General features: G+C 37.1%; 1 protein-coding gene across 2 annotated transcripts in view; it reads right to left on the reverse strand.

Moving 5' to 3' along the window:
• Positions 1–13,212, reverse strand: part of stab1 (stabilin 1) — an 89,341-nt gene that overhangs the window by 65,762 nt on the left and 10,367 nt on the right. For both annotated transcript variants that reach the window (XM_017704808.2, XM_017704807.2), the window contains exons 8-19: positions 9,895–10,082; positions 8,843–8,973; positions 6,225–6,352; positions 6,022–6,092; positions 5,762–5,908; positions 3,771–3,899; positions 3,238–3,309; positions 2,069–2,182; positions 1,910–1,963; positions 1,243–1,323; positions 990–1,148; positions 759–821 (exon numbers count right to left, since the gene is read on the reverse strand). In XM_017704808.2, the coding sequence (XP_017560297.1) occupies positions 759–821; positions 990–1,148; positions 1,243–1,323; positions 1,910–1,963; positions 2,069–2,182; positions 3,238–3,309; positions 3,771–3,899; positions 5,762–5,908; positions 6,022–6,092; positions 6,225–6,352; positions 8,843–8,973; positions 9,895–10,082 (1,337 nt within the window). The remainder of the gene's footprint in view (positions 1–758; positions 822–989; positions 1,149–1,242; positions 1,324–1,909; positions 1,964–2,068; positions 2,183–3,237; positions 3,310–3,770; positions 3,900–5,761; positions 5,909–6,021; positions 6,093–6,224; positions 6,353–8,842; positions 8,974–9,894; positions 10,083–13,212) is intronic.

Raw genomic sequence — 13,212 nt, forward strand, 5'->3', positions numbered from 1 at the left:
TTCCAGGCTAAAATCTAGAACAAACTGGTGTGCCAAGGCTGTTCTGTCAACAGAAATAAACTGCATGTGGATGTTTTGGTAGGCAGTGATGATCCATTACTTCCCGACAGGCAGGAACAGCACAATGTTTAATCACTGGCTGACATCATCAACTCTAATAACTCAGTTTTAATGAGAATGGGTGGGGTGAAATTATTTAGGTGTGTATTTCAAAATGTTTACATTGTTTAATCATTTATATGTAAACAAAGTCATACAGAGTGGTTTGGTGTGAAATGATTGATTGAAGAGACTCTTACAGTGTTTGTGATGGAACCCAGGGGTCTCCATGATTACAACACAAATACAGACATTTTATTTACCATCCAAAACCACCAGTGAACCTACACAAGTTTTTAGATGCAATGTTGATGATGGCAAAATGGTGATAAATCCTGAAAATTATGTTTTCTTAGGGGAATAATTTGCCTTACAGTGTCCTGCATGTATCTCTCGGTCACGATATTAAAAATACATACATTTTAGGCCAAATGATTCCTTTAAAATTTCCATGAGGGAGCTTTTGGAAGCGTTAAATGGTTTAGACGTCTGGTTTTTGTCACCATTACTGTGACTCTATGAGTTTGGAGCATTTTAAATCAAACTACTCTGAATGACTTTCTTTACCTCTTACCAATTAGAATTATTCAGAAATTTAGAAAAAAATCCCCTTTGAGATAATCAATAGAGAGACAGCAAAAATTCATATCATAACATACCATTTCTACACTTCCTGGTGGACACTGTGTCTCAGAAATGTGGGGGCACGACACACAAGGACTCTGCAAAAAAAAAAAGAATAAAGGTGCATATATATATATATATATATATATATATACCTTCTGATATAGTTTCAAAGGGTCTATGATATGGAATGAGCTCAAGAAAAGTTACCACAAAAAGATTTATGTCATGACAGAGGCAATATGATCTGAAATTCTCCTACATACCATGATGATGGTGCTCTCGTTAACGTCACAACGATGTGGCATGATTGGAAGGATGGAAGGAGGCACAAGAACTCCATCAATCAAGTGAATGATGCCGTTTGACGCAACTATATCCTTTGATTCCAGGGGTATTCCTTTTTCACCAAGAAGCACTCGTCCCTGCAGGCAAAGGAAGAGAAAAGCAGTAGAGAACCTCACAGAAAATCACCTGAAACTCATCAAGACCAGCAAAAAAACTAATGTGGACACTTACATCACCAGTGACATTGATTAGTATGGCCTGATGTGCCATGGTCTGAATCTCACTCATGCTGGCCAGCTGGTCCACTGTAACCTATGAGACAAACAGTCATTTCACCCTAAAACGTGCCATTACGCAACCCAAAGTCATAATAATTCAGTCATTTAACACAGGAGCCGTCAAATTGATATCAAAGTTGACAATAGTTGCAGCCTTTATGACAGATGCCTGTTGGAATAGATGCATTTATAAATCATCGATAATAAATAAAAGTATCTCCAAAATAAAAGTAACTGCTTTACTATTACTGTAAGTCAATGCAATGAGATTTCCTCCAAGTAATTTTGGACCATTTACTTTGATCCATTCATCATAAAATTTTAAAGGACAACATAAAGGACAATAGCTGGGCTCAAATAATAATAAAAATTAAAAAAAACATTTTTTTCAGACAGCAACAATGTGTTTTTGTAGGTTTATGTTAATTGCCATAACAACCTTAATTAAACACTCATTAAAGTAATTTTGGACAATTTCTATTCAGCATAAAAGATGACACAATGTAAAAGATGGCTGGCAGTTTTAAATTTGAAAAATAGGAAAAGAGTTATGAGGTTTAGAAATGACTACACAGCTGTTTGTGTAACAATGTCTTTTAAAAATGCAAAGAGAAACTTACAGCGGCCTGGGAGAACATGTGGTGCTTCAGAAGCTCCTGGAGTTTGTGCTTGGCCTTCAGTAGCCAGACATGGATGTAGAAAATGTCATAGATTGAACAATTTTCTGCAAATGAAAAATAACTGAATAGTTGATGTTTTGGATGGAGGAGACAACTTACATCATTCAACATGTATATGAGACTGCCGTCTCTGAATCTGTCCACTGCTTTATTGGTTGGGATGAACAGTGTGAGTGGTCCTGGACCCTTGAGTGGCATCGGAGCTCCGCAGTTCTATAATAGTGTAGGGGTGGGTGATACGGCAAAGACAACAGCATGATCATGAAGACATTCTCACAATAGATGATACGTGATCTTATTTTTAGTGTTAATAAAGCTGGTGAACAAGTTGGAATAAATAAATGTGACAGCAAAAATATATTTTCACATTTAAAATAAAGCTTTAAAAACTAGTAGTACAACTTTAACATATCTGACAAAGAAAAATGCATTTTGTTGCTCTTGATTTTTTCAGTTCCATTTTTTAATATGCAGTTGACATAGATCTCAAATCTTCTCCCACTGGAAAAACTCACTGTTAAAATTCATCATAGGTACCAAAGATTTAACGGAATCTGGTCACCAGAACAGGAAACACACAAAGGGACGTGAATTATATTTTTGAGATTTTTGTTCATGGTCTTCGCATTTTTGATTCTGAGGCATTTGTGGTCCATTCTCAGTTTTGTGGTGTCTGCAGCAGACATCGTCATATCCTCTTTTTTGACATGATGATGATGATGATGTGCAAAAATCACCAAATTTACTGAATAAGAGGCTACGAATACAAAATTAGTGAATTAGTACATTTCAACCAGTTTATGCTGTTAATATGCACTTTTTTGTGGTTTACAGTCCCAGTATATTTGATCAATTTCTTTTTAATGATCCAAGCAGTTCTTCAGTGTTCTAGTATTGACAATACCCATCGTACGCTCAGAAAAGCATATAGTGGTATAATTTATCACAATAATGATATTATAAATATATCATAATATTTCCCACAGTAGAGCAACAACTAGAAAAGTGCATTTCCTAACGAAAATGCAGTGATTGCACGGCTTAAGTGATTCCCGGGTGGTTGCTAGGGTTTTGCCAGATGATTACTATGGTATTGTAGGTGTTTGCTAGGGTGTTGCTAAGCAGCTCTGTGTTATCCCAGCCAGTTGCTACGATGTTGCTATGGTATCTCTGGTGGTTGTTTGGGTGAACATCATAGAGCAAGTGTCTCTAAAGGTTGAATACCTCAATTATATAAGCATTTAGAGAAAAAGGAAAAAGGCACTCACATCTACCAGCGACAGAAATCGATTGAAACGCTCATCTTTGGCAATAATCTCTCCAATGGTCTTTGAAGAAAACTGCAATTGTATAACAGAGTGTGAGTTAGAACAGAGAAGATTATTTATCAGCCACTTCCTTATGAGGTTAAAAGTCCCAAATGATAACCAAAGTGTTCTGTAGATTCATATGAATTGTTTTTCATTCAATCAGGGCATTTAAACAACTGGAGAAACTGTGTTGAAAGCGCAGTTTCCAAACTTTTAACCCATACCACACTCATATTTAGGTAGGAGATATTTCATTTAATTTGAATTTAATGAAAAGTCATGGTTGTGAGTCTTGTCTTGAGGAAAGAAAACAAGTTTACATTTTCCATCGTTTTGTTATTGAAAGCTTAAATGGTGCAGATTCTATACAGAATGTAAATGGAATTTAAATGCAATTGATCATGCAATTACATTCACGTAATATGCCAAAATGACAGTATTAACATCAGACTTCTGTGGATCTTTGAAACATATTTTTAATTATGATTTACCTCTGCATTGCTTGACATGTCTACATTGGCAAATGCCTTGTCAATGATATGTATAATTCCATTGGCTGCAGGAATGTCAGTCTCGATTATAGTAAACAGTGTGTCTGGATCTCTCTTTGAAATGAATTGCTGCAAACACAAGCAAAAATCAAACGTTAAACCATATTATATAAAAATTGCACAGCAAAAGGCCCAGGCTTCTGAGGCACTTATATGCAAAGCCATGTGGGCACTAAGCATGTATTTATTTTAAAAACACACTAACAGTAACTGTACCGTAAATATAGAGAAATATAGAGATGGCACATCAGACAACATCACTGCTTCATTTCTGATACTGAAACTTTGAGCTGATATGGATCCACTATAAACTAATCTTAGAGAGCTTTTATGTATTCATTACACTCTTCTACCAAAAATATATGAAAAATCTGACTGCTTAAAGACATCCTCCACACTTAAAAAAGATGGTTCTTCACAGGTTGTTTAGTAAAGAAAATGGTTCTAGATAGAATCATTAACACTCAAAGAACCCTTTACATGATTAATGGGTGCTTTGCATCCTGAAAGCGTTATACAGATTGATAAAGAATGTGCTGTAGACGGTTCTATATAGCACCTTGTTGAAGAGTTCTATTTAGCACCAAAAAGGGTTCTACTACAGGTACAAGCTTGACATCGTAACAACACTCAGCTAGCTATTGAACCCTTTCTGGAGTTACATAGAACTCTTTCAACAAGGTTCACATATAGCATCATATACAACACATTCTCCATCAAAAGAACCATTTCAGGATGCAAAGAACCTGTTAATCATGCAAATGGTTCTGTAAGTGTTCATGATTCTAACTAGAACCATTTTCTTTACTAAAGAACTCTTATAGCGGCAAAAATGGTCTGCTATTTTTATGATGTCAAGTAACAATAGAGCAACCCACTTTGATGCTATATATGCAAGGGGCCCTTTGAGTGTTAATGTCTATATAGAACCGTTGTCTTTACTAAAGAACCCTGTTGATACTGTTACCTGCTTTGTCTTGTTATTTTTTCTATATTTTAGGACAGATTTCCTAGTTCTGTCACAGAACCGTATCGGGTTCTTTTTTTTTTTTTGTTTTTCCACTTCCTTTCATTGTCTGCTGATATTGACCCAATACTGATACTGCAGTGGGGATCTGTGAGTATTAGAGCTACTAGTTCTACTAGTATGTTAGAGCTAAGCTAACAGTGATTCACACAAACATTTTTTCATAGTTCTAGATAAACTGTGAACATTTAACGCGTGTGAAAGACTATTTTATATCCTGAAACTTAAAACAAATATTAACATATCGCTGTTGTCGGAGCAAAACCTCCTATTTCTACAAGGGTAATTTTACAGGAGAAGGAAAAATACCTACTTTAAATGTAACTCAGACTTTTTACCAAGTAATTTTGGGTCATTTTATTTGGTCCGTTCATCATGAAATTTACATACAACTTAAAGGGCAACAGATATTTTCAAAAATGCAGATACAAGGTTTTGTTCTGACAACAGCGATATATTTGAGCTCGCATGTATCAGTTTTACAGTGACTCTTTAACAATAAAATACATAATATCAGAATAATAATAATAATATCACAGAAAATAGCCAGTAGTTCTTTTTTGAGTTACAGAACATATAAAGTCGCATGCAAGAGTTTTGGCACCCCAGTCAAATTATGTTTTGCTGACTGAAATGAAAATAAGTTCACACATCCTTTACAAAGAACATACTTCAACAATTTTAATGCACAATTAATGTTTATTTGATGAATTTTCAGAAATGATTCAGCAAATATAGAAAATGTGCACTAAACATTTCAGAAAAATTGCCCATTTAAGGCTGCTCTCTGTAGAGGATGTGTTATCTTGACTTAGCTTATTATAAATCAGCAAGTCATTCAACCAGGGATGTTCAAACATTGCATACGATCGTTAGAAAAACAATTCTGTAAAACCTAATTTACCTTGTTCGCTTTAAATCTGAGCACTTCTCCTCCATACGTCCACAAGTCCTGCCCTTCCAAGTCTTTGTAAAGGTGCTGTCCGAGGATAAGGTGGTGTTTACATATGGCCCCAGCAGCTGCCTCGTGGTTAAGCTTGTCCACAGATATCTACATACATGAGTTTCAGCATATACAGATCAACAAGAACATGCGAAAAAATATACAAATGGAATGGAAAAAGATGTAAAGGACAGGTACAATATGCATAGTTTTTTACTCACTTGTGATGTATCCACCGGAACGAAGGCAGTAAATGGTCCATGCTTGCTCAAAACAAGCTCACATCCTTTCTCTGAAAACAAAAACAAACTTTCAGAGAGAGCTACTTTGCTTTGATCATGCTGGCTCTGATACATGGCTGTACAGTTTAGCTAAACTCTAGAGAGCAGATGAAAGATCCATGCGATAAACTCAGAAGCACTACCGAACAGCGTGATGGTTCCAGTGAGCTTTCCTGCCTGGCTGCCCTCTCTGTCCAGCTCCAAAACGCGCTCCATGATGTTGCCATAGCAACGCTTCCCATCCCTTATCTGCTGACGGCTGCAAAGGCACCTAAAAGGGGAAATGCCTCTATTTAGAGCCAAAGCCTTGAAGATATACTCCCAGGAGACTTCAACTAGGCGCTGGGGCAAGGCCTCTGGATCAGAAAGCATATCAATCTAGCTTTATAGCATCTCTAATAGCTGTGTAGGGCTGCACGTTATGAACTAAACTCCAGATTATCCCGCGATTATACTGAGATTATATTGCTACGTATTGCAATTACAATGATCTACAGTATATGCAATACATGATTTGTTGATTTTCTAAGTGAAAATAAGTTGATATATCTACAGTGAACCCACCTACACATGACATTTTCTGCTGCTACTTTTACACAACTACTTTTTATTTGCTAAATTTAACAGAAACAGAAGAAAAATTAAATATAAAATGCAAAATGTGGCATAACTTTGCACTCTGCACATTTTATGTCTTTTTTTTACATTTTTATGTTAAATTCAGCTAATTAAAATCTCGGTAGATTACATTTTAACTTGTTTTCAGTTAGAAAATCAACAAAATATAACTGTAATTTGAGCAGGGCGCCCAAACATTTCTGTTTATTGATTAAAATGCACACAGTATTAGCCAGAGGCTCATTTGCATATTTTGATATTGCAGAAGACTATTAATATATTGTGCAGCCTTACTGTGCTACATAATAGTCAACAGTCCCCAGGATTTAGTCCCAACTGCTTGGCTTCTCTTGTTAGTTCATACTAGCAGCAAAATGCTGGGGAGCATTTTTACTTCCTAGAATTTCCCACCTCTGAAACTAAATGTAAAAAATATTGCAGATAAATGTAAAAATTATTCTAATGTTACTACTCCACTTCACGTCTCAACTAAACAGGAAATATAAAAATGTAGAAATGTTAAACGTGTCCACAATAATGAGCAGAGCTGAAGATGATTAAAAAATGTTTTTTTCTTAAAAATTAAATAGAAAATTGAGAAAAAAGTAACTATCATCATAATACAATTCATGATAAAAGTATATGTTTACAATAAACCATATAAACTATACTACATATACTATAAACAAAGAAACAAACACATAACTACTACATATTACATATAACTACTACAAACAAACAAACAAACTAGAATAAGCCTCTAATAAGTTTCTAATTTTCTGTTAAATATTTTTTCTGTTTTTGCCTGAAATTAGAAATATGAATAACCCTTTGACTGGACATGATTTAAAGGAAAGTGTGGTGTCTACATTGTGCCCTGTACTGTTTAATACAATATTTCTACATTGAGATACTTACAGTTGTTTTCAAAAGTTTACACACCCCTGGTCAAAGAGCACAGTTTGTTCATTTTCTAAATGAAAAAACTCAGCACAACCTTCTGCATGGAACTTAAATATGACATGCAACTGTAAATCAGTAGCAGAGGATCTGGAAGTAAAGATAACTGAATCTTACAAAACAAGAAAAGACTTCAAAAATATCTAAAGTCTGCTTGTACTTTCACTGTCTGAAATGTCATTAAGAAATGAAAGTTAAGGAGGACTGTTGAAGGTCTCTGAAAAATCTCTGACAGGACTGGTCAGGCATGCAAAGCAAAACCCCCACATCACCAATGACCCATAGCTGAATTGACTGGCAATGGAATAGTGATGAACTTGACCAGTATGCAGCACTGTTGGATAAACATAAGGAAAACTGTAATCTCATCACAAAAGCAAAATAACCGAATGTATTTTTGAAAAGCTCTGTGGTCTAATAAAACGAAAGCTACAATCACCAAAGCTGTGTTTGAAGGAAAACATGAGCAGCATTCGATGAAAAGAACGCCTTGCCAATCGTGAAGAATGAGGGTGGATCTATTTTAGTTTGGGCTTGTGTGGCAGCCAGTGGCCCAGGAAATGTGGGGAATAGAGGGATTCTACGACATATCAGCAAATTCTGGAAGAAAATGTGACAGTCAGTGAATGAACTGATGAAGAAAAGAGGTTGGATATCACAAGTCAAATGATACAAAAAATGTATCAAAACCTACTGCTACTTTGAGATTTGAAAGAGTAATGTTTTGTAATGGCTTATGTATTATTGAAATTTGTGGGTAGATGTGCATGTAAGAAGACTTATGAATGTGTCTGTACTAGAGCAAGGAAGCACTGAGCAAGGAAAAGTGGAGACTGGATTAGTGAGACCGTTAGCTGGCCACAAGAAATGCTTGGAGGCTGTGATTCCACCCAAAGACAGCCTTACTAAGCACTGCACATGCCATGTTTACCAATATATTAAATTTTGCAAACAGATAATAAGCTTGTATTAAATTTTTCATAAACATGTCAGCATATTTTGTTCCATGCAGAGGATGTGTTAACTTCTTTTCACTTAGAAAAAAAATATGTAAGTTGATCAGAGATGCCTGTATGTTTGCATAAAACGATTTGGCCTCTACTAAACAAAATTATTTGAACTATTCAGGCAGCCTTGAAAAACAGGGATTTAAAAATGCCCATATGAAAAGGGAGACACTGACCTGGCTATTCCGTCTTGGCCGGTTTCACATTGTGCATTCCTGTGGCATGTGTTCTCCGTGCAAGCAGACTTCAGCGTGCAGCCAGCAGCCGGGTTAGATCCTTCCATTCCGCTCATGCACACGCATTTTGCCTGACGTGAAAAACAGACAGACTTATTTATATATTATAAACTTAATACAAACCTATTATTGTAAAAAAAAAAAAAAAAAGCTAATCAGACTCAAATCTAAACTTAAAGATGGCTAACATCCTACACCTGTTCTACATATATTAACTATATCTACACTGTATCTACACTTATGAGCCATTTTATTAGAAACACCTACCATATAGGTGCAAGGCCAATGGAATAAGACACTTCCACTAAATAAAAACTAGTAAAAATGAACATAATCATATCATATAATAATAATTAACCTTATAATACTCTTACAACAATCTCATAATGATGCTTTCACTTACTTAGATACCATTTGTTGCAGTGTAGCAGATGACAAATGTTTATATAAGGGAATATTGATATCTTCCCATGATTTGCATGAAATAATGCAAAATTTTTATACCAGCAGTAAATAAGTTTGTACCATCACTGGAGCCTGTTGTCACAGTAACACACATAACCGTTACCAGGCATGAGCTTAATGCAACACTTTTCATAGATTTATTAAAAGTGGAAATGCTGTTAGCTGCTCCATTTTCCATTTTAACCTATTTGGGAACCTCAGAATAATGAAATATTGTGACATAATGCATTGTGACAATGTCTTTGAGTATCATGATGTTTATGGATGTCACTGCCATTAAATTTTAGCTGATGATTAATTGCATTTAGCAATTTTTAAAATTTTTTGGTTCATTGTAAGCCAAAAATCTACATTTATTTGCCTCAACCCAATTAACATTTTGCTTGTTGCAGCATAATGTAAATCTAACAACTACGAAAAATATGTGCAGACAGGCTAAATAATTATGAAAAAACTACTGTGATTTGGCGTGTAGATCAGTGTACCTGAGCACTACCTTTAGTCTGAGTGTTAGACCCAAAACTGACCTTGCCTGGGCCTTTATATTCACAAACAGTAGAGTTAGAGGGGCATCCTCCGTTATTCTGAGAGCAGGGATTAACAGGGGTGCAGATTTTGCCGTCTCCCTCGTACCCGGCTTTACACGCGCACTGAAACTGTCCTGCCTTGTATGAGCACACAGCATTCTCGTCACAGACATTTGGGGAACAAATACCTGAAATGGGTCAGAAAGACTGTGCATTAAAGCACTGACAAGGCTGTGAGTTGTGAGTTTTTAAAAAATAACATTTTTGTTTTAGCATAATGCTAACTCAGCAACAATGAAAGAGTGAAAATAAATCCAAAAACCCAAATGAAGAGGTTAAATGTCTTATTTCTGCGCTTCATTATGATGAAAAGTGCCCGTTTATAAGGTTTATTGGTTATACAAAACAAAAAACTACATAATAAGAAGAATTTGTTATTACTAATAACTCAATTAATGATTTTTACACCAAGCAATGTAGTTTGTTGACAGGTAGGGTTGGTTTCTATGCAACATAGTGGTCAACGATTATTCCCTGAACAGCAGTGTTTTTAAAAATTGTAATAAGACAGGATTTAGTTGTAATGTACGCTTATGTGTTTTGTTTGTACACAAATATTTTCTCTATATGTTGCTGAAGAGGTTGGATTATGAATATTAACACTGCTGTTATGGGATACCATAGCACCTAACTACCATTTTCCCACATGATAGCTATCATCATGCAGTGCCCTAGCGACTGACATGGAACACCCTAGCAACCACCTGAAATACCATATTAATCACAAAGTAACACTCTAGCAATGATTTGGAATACCATAGCAACTGCTTAGCAACATCTAGCAACCACTTGGGATACCATAGCAATCAACTGTAAAGTCTCTAAACCACTAGGAACAACACAGGAACCAAAAACAATCATATAGCAACATTCTAGAAAAACCCTAGCGACCACCTAGTAACACCCCAGCAACCACCTGGGATAATACAACGATCACTTAGCAGCACTATGGCAACAACATAGGAACAAACACAACCACATATCAACTCCCTAGCAACCACCTCGGATGCCAAAGCAATTCCCTTGCAAACCACTAGCAACCATAAGAAATACAATAGCAACCACTTAGCAATACCCTAGTAATATTGATGAATTGCCTAAACCATGCAATCACTGCAATCACCTAGCAATATCTACCAATCACCTCCAATACCCTAGTAATCATACAGCAACACTCTAGCAACCACCGGAAATACCACAGCAACCACCTACCAATACCCTAGCAACTATGTCAAACATCACAGCAACCCCCTAGCAAACCACCAGAGGAACTACAGCAGCCATACAGCAACAGCTTAGCAATCACTTCAGGTAACATTTTGTGGCATCAGTGTAGAAGAAGACACAGGAAACACTGCACTTTAAAGGCAAAGCTCTTTTATTGAACAGGCAGCAAGACAGAAGCACTGCTCAGCACTAGCAAACAGGACTGGTAAACAAGCAGCTCACTTCTAACCATACATTTTCACTTCATGGTCTACACTAACACCAACACTATTACCCCACAGCCCAGCATAGACTGACACAAACAGTACACATACTCATCTTTCAGCTAACAACAACTTATTTACAATAAAGGTCTCTCCTCTGCGGACACCGCACCTCCTGAGAGCCTCCACGTGTGGCCGCTCTGCATGGCCATGTCTCCCATGCTCCCATGGCAACACAAGCTGTTAAAAGTGATACTTTTTTTAAAATCCCACGAACGGGGAAATTCCACCTCCGCATTTAACCCATCCGTGAAGTGAAACACCACATACACACTAGTGAATACACAGACTAGGGGGCAGTGAGTACAGCCCTATCCACTAGGGGTTAGGTGTCTTGCTCAAGGAATTTCCTCACTACTAAATATTCCACAGTCAACTGTTAGTGGTATTATAACAAAGTGGAAGCAACTGGGAACGACAGCAACTCAGCGAAAAAGTGGTCAGCCACGCTGACAGAGCAGGGTCAGTGGATGCTGAGGCACATATTGCACAGAGGTTGGAAATTTTCTGCAGTCAATCACTACAGACCTCCAAACTTCATGTGGCCTTCAGATTAGCTCAAGAACAGCATAGAGAGCTTCATGGAATGAGTTTCCATGGCTGAGCAGCTGCATCCAAGCCTTACATCACAAAGTGCAATATAAAGCGTTGAATGCAGTGGTGTAAAGCGCCGCCACTGGACTTTAGAGCAGTGGAGACGTGTTCTCTGGAGTGACAAATCACACTTCTCCATCTGGCAATCCAATGGACGAGTCTGAGTTTGGCGGTTGCCAGGAGAACGGTGCTTTTCTGACTGCATTGTGCCAAGTGTAAAGTTTGGTGGAGGGAGGGTTAATGGTGTGGGGGTTTTTTCAGGAGTTGGGCTCGGCCCCTTAGTTCCAGTGAAAGGAACTCTTAATGCTTCAGCAGACCAAGAGATTGTGGATAATTTCATGCTCCCAATTTTGTGGGCGGCCCCTTCCTGTTCCAACATGACTGCGCACCAGTGCACAAAGCAAGGTCCATAAACACATGGATGAGCGAGTTTGGTGTGGAAGAACTTGACTGGCCTACACAGAGTCCTGACCTCAACCCGACAGAACACCTTTGGATTGTATTAGAGTGGGCGAGCGAGGCCTTCTCATCCAACATCAGTGTCTGACCTCACAAAGGCGTTTCTGGAAGAATGGTCAAAAATTCCCATAAACACACTCCTAAACCTTGTGGAAAGGCTTCCCAGAAGAGATGAAGCTGTTATAGCTGCAAAGGGTGGGCAGACATCATTTTAAACCCTATGGATTAAGAATGGGATGTCACTCAAGTTCATATGTGTGTGAAGGCAGACAAGCTGATACTTTTGGCAATATAGTGTAGCACCAAAAAGGGTTCTGCTATTGTTATAATGTCAAACTTGTAACAATAGAAGAACCGTCTCTGGTGCTTTATAGAACCCTTTTAAATAAGGTTCTATATACAACCACGCACATTCTCCATTAATCTGAAGAAAGCTTTCACAATGAAACCCATTCTATATGTGTGCATTCTATATAGAACTAACGTCTTTAATAAAGAAGCAAGATCTTTTTTAAATGTGTACAACCATTTACAGCACATTATCCAACAATCTGAAGAACGATTTCACAATGCAAAGAACCCTTTAATCATGCAAAGGATTGTTTGAGTGCTCATGCTTCTATATAGAACCATTTTCTTTACTAAAGAACTCTTGAAGGCCCAACTTTTTAATGTGTGCACAATATGAAGCTAAAATATGAATGGCTTAGCAAAA

This window comes from Pygocentrus nattereri, chromosome 21, assembly GCF_015220715.1.
Source record: "Pygocentrus nattereri isolate fPygNat1 chromosome 21, fPygNat1.pri, whole genome shotgun sequence".
NCBI lineage: Eukaryota > Metazoa > Chordata > Actinopteri > Characiformes > Serrasalmidae > Pygocentrus > Pygocentrus nattereri.